General features: G+C 40.4%; 1 protein-coding gene across 4 annotated transcripts in view; it reads left to right on the top strand.

Annotated features, from left to right (window-relative positions):
- The window catches only part of mpp2b (MAGUK p55 scaffold protein 2b), a 57,488-nt gene extending 46,064 nt beyond the window's left edge, over positions 1 to 11,424 (top strand). For all 4 annotated transcript variants that reach the window (XM_081600488.1, XM_081600489.1, XM_081600487.1 and 1 more), the window contains 10 exons: positions 330 to 482; positions 590 to 745; positions 1,875 to 2,102; positions 5,389 to 5,520; positions 5,608 to 5,710; positions 7,978 to 8,046; positions 8,168 to 8,329; positions 8,808 to 9,010; positions 9,521 to 9,649; positions 10,265 to 11,424. In XM_081600488.1, the coding sequence (XP_081456614.1) occupies positions 330 to 482; positions 590 to 745; positions 1,875 to 2,102; positions 5,389 to 5,520; positions 5,608 to 5,710; positions 7,978 to 8,046; positions 8,168 to 8,329; positions 8,808 to 9,010; positions 9,521 to 9,649; positions 10,265 to 10,441 (1,512 nt within the window). In that variant the 3' untranslated portion in view covers positions 10,442 to 11,424. The remainder of the gene's footprint in view (positions 1 to 329; positions 483 to 589; positions 746 to 1,874; positions 2,103 to 5,388; positions 5,521 to 5,607; positions 5,711 to 7,977; positions 8,047 to 8,167; positions 8,330 to 8,807; positions 9,011 to 9,520; positions 9,650 to 10,264) is intronic.
- The last annotated feature ends 1,360 nt before the right edge of the window (positions 11,425 to 12,784 follow it).

The raw sequence follows: 12,784 nt of genomic DNA on the forward strand, positions 1-12,784 counted from the left end.
TGGTTGTTTTTGATCGGGAGCGGTGCATTTCTTCAGACAGCAATAGCAGCTCAGAAAGGAGCTGGAGGAGATCAATATCTTCACAGATTATCTGTATGCAACTTTAAGTGTCTTCTGAACTTTAGTTGCACTTGAAGGGTTACACAAAGGAAAGGGAACAAAAAATACCAATTTTAATTTTATTTGTAAAAATAGTTGAAAGCATGTATCATTTTCATTCTGCTTCATAATTATGCACTACTTGTTGGAAAAACGTACAATGTCATTTAGACAGAGAGATGAGGCTTTGGTTGGAGGCAGAGTGATGAACATGAGTGTTTTCAACCAAGGCCCACGAGCGCTTTGAGGAGCCCAAACTGGAAGCTGTGAGCGAGAACAATGTGGAGCTGGTCCAGGACATCCTCAAAGAGCTCGGTCCACTCGCACACAGGAGCCAGGCGGCCGAAGAGCTCGTCCGCATCCTGAAGGAGCCTCACTTCCAGGTCTGGACAAGTTTGCTTTGAGCTTTTAGTATTTCCTAAACACTTTGACTGGTTTATCTCAGCACCATGTCACTGTCTGTTGTGAATGTTTATGGTTCTGTCCACAGTCCCTCCTGGAGACCCACGATTCTGTGGCATCCAAAAACTATGAGACCCCCCCGCCCAGCCCCTGCTCCTTCATGGACGCGGCCCTCAACAACCAGCCCGTTCCGCCAGACGCAGTCCGGATGGTGGGCATCAGGAAGGTGTCTGGAGAACACTTGGTAGGAAAACACAGATGCAGTGAGATGATATACATGAAATCCTGATGAAGCTCATGCACTCAGTCTAATGAGATCTGCTAATAAGATGCTTAAAGGGAGAACGAATTCAGATTTATTTAGACTGGCAGCACAGGAGGGAGGGCTGGGATTTACTGGCATGGAGCTGACTTAACGAAAACAAGTACATGAACTTTGCCAGGAGCTGAGTCGCCTAAATACTGTTTAACCCTTCCAGGTGTCTATTGCTCAAGCTTTTTTGGATCATAAATGCATTTACTTCCAGACAAAGATAATCAGAGTAAACCCGAAATGCAATTTATTTTAAAGGGGCAGTATTATGTGTACATCTTCCAGGCACATATTTGAGTTTATAGTACAATAAAGTAATTATGCTACCTTCAGTTGTTATAAAAATGTTACATATTTTATAACAAATATAAAATATGTTATAATAAATTATGAAGTCAAAAAAATTCAGAATTTGACTTCATAATTTAGCGCGTTGAAATTGGGCCTTTGTCTCTTTTTAGGCTTCTGCTCTTTCTAAAACTCTGCCTCCAGGAAGTCCTCACAACATGGGTCCTCTATTAACCCTTTAACAATGTTTTTACATTGTGAACTAATGATAATAAATAATATTTGATTTACAAAGAATCAGTTAAAACCACATGATAAATGACACCAAATCAAACTAAAATACATAGAAAAAAAATGTAAATGTAAAATACAATAGAGATTCAGATTTTAAAAACCTTATTATACAAGTAACTAATTGCTGCTGGCTAGTCTGAAGGATTGTTGAAGTCACGGGGAGAGCTGCTCTGTGAAGCAGAAGCTCAGAAACTGCAGCTCAGAGGAGGAGCTGTGTCTCAAAGGCAGAGCTAAGTCCAACCAGGTGTTTTACACAGCTGAGTGGTTGCCGCTGGAGATTAAAGCATTTCTCCAACATGCATAAAAAAAATCAAGGCAACACGCCAGTTATGTTTTTGATGAGGGAATAGCATTATAACATGATGTAAAGCTATAAAAGTCAATTTTTACATAACACTGCCTCTTCGAGCTTTTCTGCTATTACAAAGGTGTCCAGCTTTGAGATTGCCACGGGTGATGTGTGGTTGTTCCCTCACAGGGAGTGACCTTCCGAGTGGAGAACGGTGAACTGGTGATTGCCAGGATTCTTCACGGCGGCATGATCGACCAGCAAGGCCTGCTGCACGTGGGCGACATTATCAAGGAGGTCAATGGCAAGGAGGTGGGCAATGACCCCAAGGTGCTCCAGGAGATGCTGAAGGAGGCGAGTGGCAGCGTGGTGCTGAAGATCCTGCCCAGCTACCAGGAGCCACACACACCCAGACAGGTCAGGCCCTTAAAGAGAGGAACACTCTGGCTAATAGAGTTTAGAAATGTTCTCATTTGCTTAAAAGGATGTTGACATTTCCATCAGTAAGCGGCGCCCTCATCCAGCCCTTCCTGGCACCTGCTATGCTGTCTGGAACCTTCTATGCTGATTTGAGAAAATACAACAAATGTTAATATACTTTAGCTTATTGTGTATTTTTTTCTTGAATCTGCTTTTTCTTAACTTCAAGAAACACCTAGAAATAACAGTTTGTTACATTCATCCTCTAGTTGTGGAACTGGTCAAACTGTGACCCCGTATGAGCGAAGTGGTCATACATGTTGATGTTTTACTTAGATAAATAGTCTGACTTGCCCTTGGATGTGAGTGTGTGTCTGTGTGTTGAACTACCGACACTTTCGGGGTCCACCAGACATTTTACCCATTGACTGTTGACACAACAAGCCCAGGTTCCCTGCAGTCAAAAGTATGTATAGAAAATAGGTGGCTGGAAGAACATAACTTTCTAAATGATATTGCATAAACTACTGGAAAAAATTGTAGTTTTTTCAGCATAAATTATTTAGCAATTGTACAATGAAAAAAGTTGTGTGTGAACTGTGTTTTCTAATTACTAACCATAATCTTCAGATGCAGATCTTACTGACGCAGATACCTGTGACGGCTTGTAAAGGTTCTTCAAAGATAGGACGCTCAGGAGTAGAGTGGTGTGACCCGTCAGACCGTCAGTTCCAGAAACCACATACACACACAAAAAAAGACTGAAAAGCACAGACTAGAAAACACTTGGGTTTTATATAAAACAACATACAGTGGACAACATTGCTGTTAATATTAATTCTATTAATTCTACATTTGAAAATCGTCAGGTAAGAAACTAGAAATCACATTTCAGAAAGCTGTAAAGACTCACAAAAACAAAAATTAAACTTAACGTGCATTTAAAGTCTTATTCACTGTGTTCTGCCCACCAGAGCCTCTGATTATTTCAGCTCTGATTTTTTTTTCACGCTACAACCCTTTGGCCAGAGTTCCTAGAAGTCGTGCAGCTCTTGGAGCTGCTGCCTGTCTGTAGAAATGACATAGATCATAGAAGCGAAACGAACCAGAGCTGGGGAGGTTGTTAAAGAACCTGTTAAAAATGGAGGCCACCACTCAGCCCGGCAGGAAGCTATAAACCTGTCAGCAGGAAGTGATCCAGTGATCCTCTGAAATACTGCGCTCACTGCTTTCTGACGCTCATCAGCACATTTCCACCATAGGTTCTCTCTCCTCGCTAACCAGGGTCAGTGTGCCAACCTTCTGTTCACTCGCTGTGATCGGAGAGCCTTTATGTAGAGAACCTGGAGTCTCTGGATGTGTGTGAGAAAGAGAGAGCTGTTGGGGTTTTTTGTTCTTGCATCAGTTCAGTAAAAAGACAAAAAAAATGACGTCAAGTGCAGGGGGAGGAGATGGTTACCATGGATACTGATTTTGTCTCTCCCTTTATTTCTCCATCTCTCCTTCTGTTTTTTTTTCATTTCAATTCAGTTTCACTTTGGTTTATTTTTACAGAGAAGTAGCGTTCAGCTTCTATGCGCCACAAATCTGGAACAAACTTCCAGAAAACTGCAAAACAGCCAAAACACTGAGTTCCTTTAAATCAAGGCTGAAAACCCACCTGGATAGAGCTGCTTTCATTAGTAATAACTGAATTAACATATTTGATCTCTATTGATGAATTTGATTATGGGATTTGACAAAATAATGTAATGTTTGTTGCTTGTTTTGTAATTGTTGACTGTAAAGCATTTTGAACTGCCTTGTTGCTGAAATGAATTAAATAGCCAGTCTGAATATATCCAGTCAAAATCTAATTTATTTTATGCTGATGTGATCGATTTCAAATCCAGTTCCATCCAGTCCAACTGAGTCATATTTTAGATGGCAAATAAAAAAAGTTCATAATTTATTTCCAAGTAGTAAAAAGTTATCTATATAAGGGAGAGCAGCTGATTGCATCAAGCCCATGGCTTATCTGGTGGTCAGCATGAAAAGTTCCATGAAGCACTGATGTAGAAATACAGCGTAGTTGCAAAACAAATCTGAGGAAATAGTACATCATGACAGCTGCTGCAACATGTCAGCTTGTTTTCCTCATTTGCCCTGCCATAAGTTATTCTTCCCCAACCGTCCTTCTCTCCCTCTTTTCATCGTCAGACTCCAATGATAAACACATTATTAACAGCTGAAGCTTCCCGTCCATTTATTCATGGGCTGACATGTCTTTATATTGCAGCTACAAGTCCTGCAGCCTGGCATTAAGTTACTGTCATATAAGGCTGGAAGAGCGTCAAGTAAAAACTTTGGCACAGATTGGTCTTCCATATGGACAGTGACCCAAAGTGGTTACAAAAAGGTTTAAGGACAACAAAGATGATGTTTTGCTGTGGCCATCACAAATTCTAGAGAGAAGTTGATCTGAAAAGCTGTGCGCTAGCGAGACGACCAAATACCTGACAGAGTTCTTGGTTTCAATAGCCATTTACTTTGAACATGTCTTTATAAAGCCCCCCCAAAATGCCATCAGAACTGAAAAAAAGGTAACACAAACCTAAATTAGTTCACTAGAAATAGAGGATTTACATACATAAAAGATATAAATAAAACAAAACCATATCTCATTAGCCGCATTGATTCAGGAGGAATAAAGATGACAAACATCTCACAACCAGCTTCTTCAGGTAGAATGCCCCATGTGCGCCAGCTAATGTTTCCCCAAGGCAACAATATGGCTTGTGGAACGAAATATAAGTTCCCCCTCACATTTGAATGCGCCCTTAACCAAACAAATGAACACCTACACTAATTCTCTGAAAGCTACCACACATATATAACTTAGTGTTTCATGTTAAATAGCATGCATCTACTGCCACCTTGAACCAAGCAACAAAACAATGAACCAGGTGTACTACGGTTGCCTTGATGGCAGCTAATGGCTGAAGCAGATCAATAACTTCATATAAGAAAGAAACAGCTGAACACATGAACGTGGGGAAGAAGTACTTTCTATGCAACTAAAAATGAGATCGTTACATTATCTGCATATCTCTCGCCATCAAAAAGAGGCTTTGTTTAATTTTGTCGACCTGATAAGGGGAGTAGGCTGTTTGACTGACTGATGCTCACCCACAGCTTACATAACCACAATACTCCTCAGCTTTATTCTAATATCAAGCACGGCACGTCCAGTTCTCAACCTATCGCGTTAGTTTTAACAACATTCTCTCCTGTCTCACTCCAGGCCTTCGTGAAGTGCCACTTCGATTACGACCCCTCTCACGACAACCTGATTCCCTGCAAGGAGGCGGGCCTCAGCTTCACCAGCGGAGACATTCTGCAGATCTTTAACCAGGAAGACCTGAACTGGTGGCAGGTGAGTCCAGCTTTCAGACACACATCCTTGCTCCGCTTTTTTCTTTTTTCTCCTGTTAAGCTCAAGCTGTTTGCGTTTCCCTCCCAGGCGTGCCACATAGAGGGAGGCAGCGCGGGCCTCATTCCGAGCCAGCTTCTGGAGGAGAAGAGGAAAGCGTTTGTGAAGAGGGACATGGAGCTCGCCACCACAGGTAGTCCCTCACATTTACCCACATTCCCCATCAGACATCTGTTCCTCTCTGAATCGTACATGTATTTCTGCTAATCTTGCTCTCCCACCCTCAGCCAACAACCTCCAAAAAGGTCAGAAAGATGCATTCTGGGGCAGTACTATGTGTTTTCCAGGCATATAGTGTGGTTTCATAGCAGAATTAAGAAGCTATGTTAATTTGAGTTGTTAAAAAATGCTGAATTGGGCCTCTTTAAAAGCTCCTGCTCTTTCTGAAACTCCACCATAGGGAAGTCATCACAACGTGGCTCCTCTATTAACCCTTTAACAATGTTTTACCAGCGTTACACTGAGTAGTTCCTGTAATGAACTCAGCAGATGAGCAGTTCCACCTGATGTTTGCTAATTGCTTCTGGCTAGTCTGAAGGGGTAGGGCTACTCTGTGAGTTGGAAGGTTGAAAACTAGAGCTTTGTCCCGGTAATGGTTGCCACGGCAGATTAAAGGATTTGTCAGACATGCATCAAGGACTCAAGGCAACAGTCCAGGTTTGTTTTTGATGAAGGAATAACATAATAACATGATGTAAAGCTCGAAAAAGGTGATTTTACATGACTCTGCCGCTTTAAGCAGCAGGGTCTGACATTCACAAACCATCCTCACCAAGACGGACCATTGATTCAGGAGAGGCAATATGAGCTCCGTAAACAAAACACAGATCAATACAGATATCTGTACACATCAAACATGCAGGTGGGGGGAGGGTTTGTCTTATGCGCTTAGATCCACAGTAGAAAAGGTCTTAAGCGGCGAACAAAGCAGGCGCTGAGTCATAGCAGGCCCTGCGTCCTTCACCTAGACGTACTGTCCTCTGAGCCAGAGGACACATCTGTCTGCCAGCACACACTCCGTTTGTTGTTCTGAGAGCACAGTCAGAATTCCAATGTTGGAGCAGAGAACCTGTGGCGTCGCATGGTCATTAATTTGCTGGTTCAGCTGTTGAAAAGCAGAATTAGAGCCAGATTTGACACTGAGCTCGTGTTTCCTTGACCAGATAGTCTGCTACACTGAGCAGAAGGTTAACAGCTTGCCAAGTCACAGGTGCTTCCTGGCACCGAGCAAAACAAGCCGTCTGGTTAGTGCTGGTGCACAGCGCCATCTAGTGGTGCTTTCTGCTTCATTGTAAACAAATTCTCTTTTTATTGTGCAAAAAGAGATATGTTGGGATAAGCAGAAAATAAAACAGATCCAACAAATTCATTGTCCTTTAACTTAAAATTTATGAAATTCCATGTTTTGGTGGATTATTGTATTTTGTAAAGTATATTTAAACCAGCACATTTGCAAAGAAAATTTACTAAAAGAAAAAAAGCATTTATAATTTAAGAATAAAAAAACAAAGTCAAAACTACACAAATGGATATTTGTTTAAATATTTTATAGAAAATAGCTCTGGTACAACCTGAAGAAAACAAAGAGAGTAAATAATTTTTTACTTTTAAGAAAATTTATTTTTATTATTTTATTGTCTCTCACATGTTTGCATTTTTGAAACTTTTCTGTAACAAACCCCGTGGAGGTGTGATGTACTCCGCAGGTGTGAAGGAGCAGAACATACGGCTGTACATGAACCGGCAAATAACAGCAATAACAATGGCGGATAGCACTGTGCTGTGTTGTGCTACTTAACCTGTTAACATTAACATAATTTCTGATAAGGAATAAATATTTTCCATATATTTATGTCCACTTTATTCATGAGAAACATGAATGAAGTGGACATTCAGACAAGTTACTGAGGTGGACGCTAATGAAGTGGAAGCTAATGGTCAAAGGCTCATGCTCATTCGATGACAGCGCCATCTAGAGGTTTTTCATGACAGCTACATCTGACTTGAGATGTTTTGGCGGTGCTGTCTAACCCTTGTGCGTGCGAGGACTGAGCAAATGATACAAGTGATACGGTTGTGGGGTCGGTTGGATCCCATTTGTAAACACAAGGGTTAAACATTTTCCCAGTCAACACCCGAAAAATATTGATTGTTTCCAGGCAGTAAGCAGAGCCTAAAATGAGAATATTACAACTGACCAATAATAAAAAAAACTTTTTTAAAACAAAAGTTATGTTTGATACCTGCTTAAAGGTTATTAACTTCAAAGGGTATTTTTAATTTGACAAACAAGTCTCATCTGAATTCGTATCCCAACTTATTGAATATGACTCAGTTCCATGGACTTAGCTTACAGAGACCTGGGGGTTTAATTTATTTTTTGTTTTCTCTCTGTTTCAGGTCCCTTGTGTGCAGGAATGGGCGGTAAGAAGAAAAAAAAGATGATGTATTTAACCACTAAGAATGCAGGTAAATGGATCCTGACATTTTGTTTCAGATGTGTATGAAATGATTACTTACAGTTTGTTATTGTTTATTCTTTGTTCTGTTTCCTTTTTGTTTGATTTTTTTGTTTGTTTTTTGTTTTCAGAATTTGATCGACATGAACTGCGGATATATGAAGAGGTTGCCAAAGTCCCTCCCTTCAGGAGGAAGACGCTGGTTCTGATTGGAGCGCAGGGAGTCGGGCGACGCAGTCTGAAGAACAAGCTGCTGGTGTCGGACCCTCAGCGCTACGGAACCACCATACCCTGTGAGTGACTGGAACAGGCAGTCTTTGGTCACACTATTTGTTTCACATGTTCTCATTTGGTCAGTTTCTGGAGATTGTTGACCATTCCTCTGTGAAAAATAGCACAAGATCAGTCAGACTGAATGGAGAGCAGTAGAATACATTGATGTGCCATTACTGAAAAGAAACAAAGCTGACGTTATTATCTTTCTACATAAAGAGGAACGATCTAGAGTTCAGCTTCAGTTACTACAACTAGAAAGTAGAGATCAGGTCTGGAATGTGGGTGTAGTGATGGACTCAGACCTGAACCTTCAGAGCCACATAAAGACAGTTACAAAGTCAGCCTTCTATCACCTGAAGAGAAACTCATCCATGCATTTATCTTTAGACGCATCGATCACTGCAATAGTGTCTTCACAGGATTGCCTAAAAACTCATTCAGACAGCTGATTGACAGACAGCTGTCTCTGTATTTGAATGCATCTCCATCGCTCAGTCACCTCCAGGAAGCCGAAGGTGGACGAGCGAGACGGTCAGATGTACGGTTTCATGTCGCGGAGCGAGATGGAGTGTGACATCAAAAGCGGCCGTTTCCTGGAGCACGGCGAGTACGACGGAAACCTGTACGGCACAAAGATCAACTCCATACATGAGGTGATAGAAACGGGAAAGATCTGCATCCTGGACGTCAACCCACAGGTGCAGTTTGTTACTCTGTTTTTATACCTGTCAATACTCACACACTAACCAAACACATCTTTAAGGTTTACCAGAAATAAATAACTACAGTCAGATGGAAAAAGACACGGCTGATCTTATTAATGGTAGAGGAAGATTCTGATGTTTGGAGCTAGGGCTGCACCAATTACAGTTTTCAGGCCGATCACTAATCTTTAGAAAGCCTGACTTGATACTAATTGTTTTTTATTTTTTATAACTGACATTGCAAAGTGTTGTTGCCAAAATCTCCAATTAGAGGTCTGAAAAGTTGCTAAATTTATCGACAAAGTTGCTAAGTTTTGAGTACCGTTAACCAACTCTATTGTGATCTTTGTGGAAGTAGCTCTGCTGATCACCCAAAATTTATGAAATCAGGGCAGATCGATCAGCTGGTTAATCAATCTGTGTACCCCTACTTTTGGAGCTTTTTGAATTTCTGTTCTCCGTTGGTTTGAATCTATCCTCACTGTACCTGTTTTTCCTCTGAAGGCCCTGAAAGTGCTGCGGACGTCTGAATTCCTGCCCTACGTTGTGTTCATCGAAGCCCCGGACTTTGAAGTCCTCAAAGCAATGAACAGGTCAGCCATTGAATCAGGAGTCGTCACAAAGCAGATGACGGTGAGTGTTTGGATCATTAGACTTATTTCTCAATTGATCTTCTTAATGATTATTTTTCCTCTGAAAAAAAGTTACTTAATTTAATTCATAAATTTTATTTTATGGAAAAAAAAAACAGTTTGATACTTTTTCAATAATTTTTTGTACTTAGTATCAGTCATAACTATAAAGTGCCACCTAATGGATATCAAAAAATAAATATCATCAGGGTTCACCTGAGTGTCACCTGAACTGCACTGAAAAAACTGAACAGTTGATACAACTTAAAGAAAATACTGAAATTGGTGACAAGTAATTAAATAAAGTTCTTTCAATTTAGTTTATTACATTGTCAAGTTGAACAAACTTGTCAAGTAAGTATAACTTAGACCAGTGTTTCTCAAAGTGGCTCCAATGAGGGTTAAGGAAAATCAATGGCACTCCTGGATTGGATGCTTTGGAAATGGCCAGCCAATAGCATGTCAAGCAGCAATTCAGCTCACCTTATTCTGAAAAATGAACAAAAAGATACATTTTTGGCAATTGATTTGGAGTTGCATTTCACAAAGTGACATGGTAGATAAATCTAGTATAAGTCTAAAAGCGCTGTTGTCCTCTCCAATGTGCCGGGCCCAGGACTCTGAACTAAAGAGGACAGTGGACGAGAGCGAGCGCATAAAGAGGGCCTACGGACATTACTTTGATCTTTGCATCGTGAATGACGGTTTGGAGGCGGCCTTCCGCAGCCTCCGGGTGGCGCTGGAGAAGCTCTCCATGGAGCATCAGTGGGTGCCGGTCAGCTGGGTGTTCTGAGCATCGCCCACAAAGAGTCGGAGGACGCATCGTCACCTGCGCCGATGGAGCCGCACGGCGGACGTCGGCACAGGCGACCAGCCTCACGTAGACACAATTTTTTGTACAAACTAAGTGTTCCTCTGTTGAGCCTAATGTCAAGTTGTGATTAATTTGTCAAAACTGGTTGTTTGTTGAGGAGGTTTTAGAGACGACGACGACGAGTTGTAGTGAGATTGTTTAAATGTCAGAGGGACAGTTTTAGCCTTCACAAATCTTAAATACTTTATGTAGTGTAAATGTTTACATTGGTTCTGTAGGAAGGATTGAAGAAAGATACCAAATGTCACATTTGTGTTGAAAACTTTATGTTTTTGCCATTTGATCACACGGTATGATTGTACGTGTTCAGAAATGTGCTAAAAAAAATGGCAATAGTTACTGAAGTAAACATGCAATACACTGACTGACGCACCGGAAAGGAAACACACATATTTCTGCTTTGGGAAGAATGGAGGACGTTCATGTTGGGACATTTTTCATTCATCTTCTTTCCTTTTTGAATGTTGATTTCTGTGTGTTCGTCCTGACAGTTAGAGGATCCAGCTGATGTTTGAGTTTAATCTGTAGCACCAGTAACAATCCAACCGTAACACCTTCAGTAGCCTAGACCTGTTGTGTGCGTTGTTTAATGAAGGGAAAACATTTGACCTTAGCTTATACTTCTTGGACTCTTGATGGAAGATAATTTATTTATTTTTATTTTTTTTACTTTTACATAAAACCGGTTACCAGTGGCTTCAAATTCATGTTTACTTTTGCCTTAATATGGTTCAAAAGCCAAGGAAACTATTTTTTCATCGTGGAACTTTTCGTTTCTGTCAGTGTACATGTTCGTTAGGAATAAACACATAACTCTGTCAGCTTATTTATTGTCCATTTAATCTTTCTTTCAGCCTGTAAGTACTGTATTGTAATAAAGAGTGTATAGAATATCAAAGAAACACCTGGTGCTCTGATGATTCGGCTGGTGTGCAATGCTCTTTATTCTGATCTTCATATCAAAAGTTTATTAAAAATGCAGTTGGTTAAAAAATGTTGCACTCTTTTTGTTAAGTTGATTTTGATATGCATATATGCAAAAGTAATCATATTTTTTCATTTTTAAAAAAATATATTTTTCATCTCACTTGTATCTAAAACTTCAGTTTATTTGCAGTTTTATCTAACGCTCCAACCAGGGTGTATATATATATATATATATATATAGGGGCCACACAGTAGCTCAGTTGAGCTGTTGCCTTGCAGCAAGAAGCTTCTGGGTTCGATTCCCAGCCCTGGTCTTTCTGCATGGAGTTTGCATGTTCTCCCTGTGCATGAGTGGGTTTTCTCCGGGTACTCCGGTTTCCTCCCACAGTCCAAAAACATGATTGTTAGGTTAATTGGTCTGTCTAAACTTGCCCCAAGGTGTGAGTGTGTGTGTGCATGGTTGTTTGTCCTGTCTGTATATATATGCGCACTATTGTGCACAGAAAGGTAGAACGCATTGAAAAAAAAACTGAAATTGATGCACTCACATACACCTAATAAGACATGCTACTCTGTGTAACTGACATCGTGGAGATTCCTACACACGTCTACATCTTGAAATAGCACCTGACCCAAACTCTTGCCCGAGTTTGGGTCAGTTTGGGTTTCTTGTTCTTAAAATCTGCCTTTGAAATACAATCATGAAGCCTTTTTATCCCCAAGGCTCCTGAATGACACAAGCCAAGAACTTTTGGGTTCTGGACCTCAATAAAATGATGTATAAGTGCAGGTCTGAATCGCTCTTCTGCTTTTGTTTCTTATGTTTGGTAAAATAGTCACAGTATTAAATTGTCTGCGAAAATTAATAAAAATAAATATAATAAGTCACAGACTGTTTCTAGCACTGTGCAATGATTAATACATGAATAATCCTAATGGATTACTAGTAATTAAAAATAATAGTGGATCAAAGGCTTCAGAACATTCATACCACAGCAGGTATGGAAAACCGCAAAAGCAAAAATTAAATCGTATACAAATCTATTAATCTCTTCATGTTAAATAAATAAAAAGTATAATGTTTTATTTAAGTATTTATGTCAGCTTGAGTCATGCAGATCTGATCTAATCATTTCCATAGCAACGATCAGAAGCAATGTGTTGGCCAGAAGTCCAGTGAGCTCACTGATGAGGCCATAGATGACATCATGCACATCACAGTAGATCAAAGAAGTTCTAATGCTTGAATACTGGAATCTCTAAGCATCAGTGAGGATCCAGACAGGAGTTTCAGATTTGTTTATAGCAACAATGTTCAGTTTTGCGACGGCGCTT

This window comes from Poecilia reticulata, chromosome 19 (genome assembly GCF_904066995.2).
Source record: "Poecilia reticulata chromosome 19, P_reticulata-male-v2, whole genome shotgun sequence".
Classification (NCBI taxonomy): domain Eukaryota; kingdom Metazoa; phylum Chordata; class Actinopteri; order Cyprinodontiformes; family Poeciliidae; genus Poecilia; species Poecilia reticulata.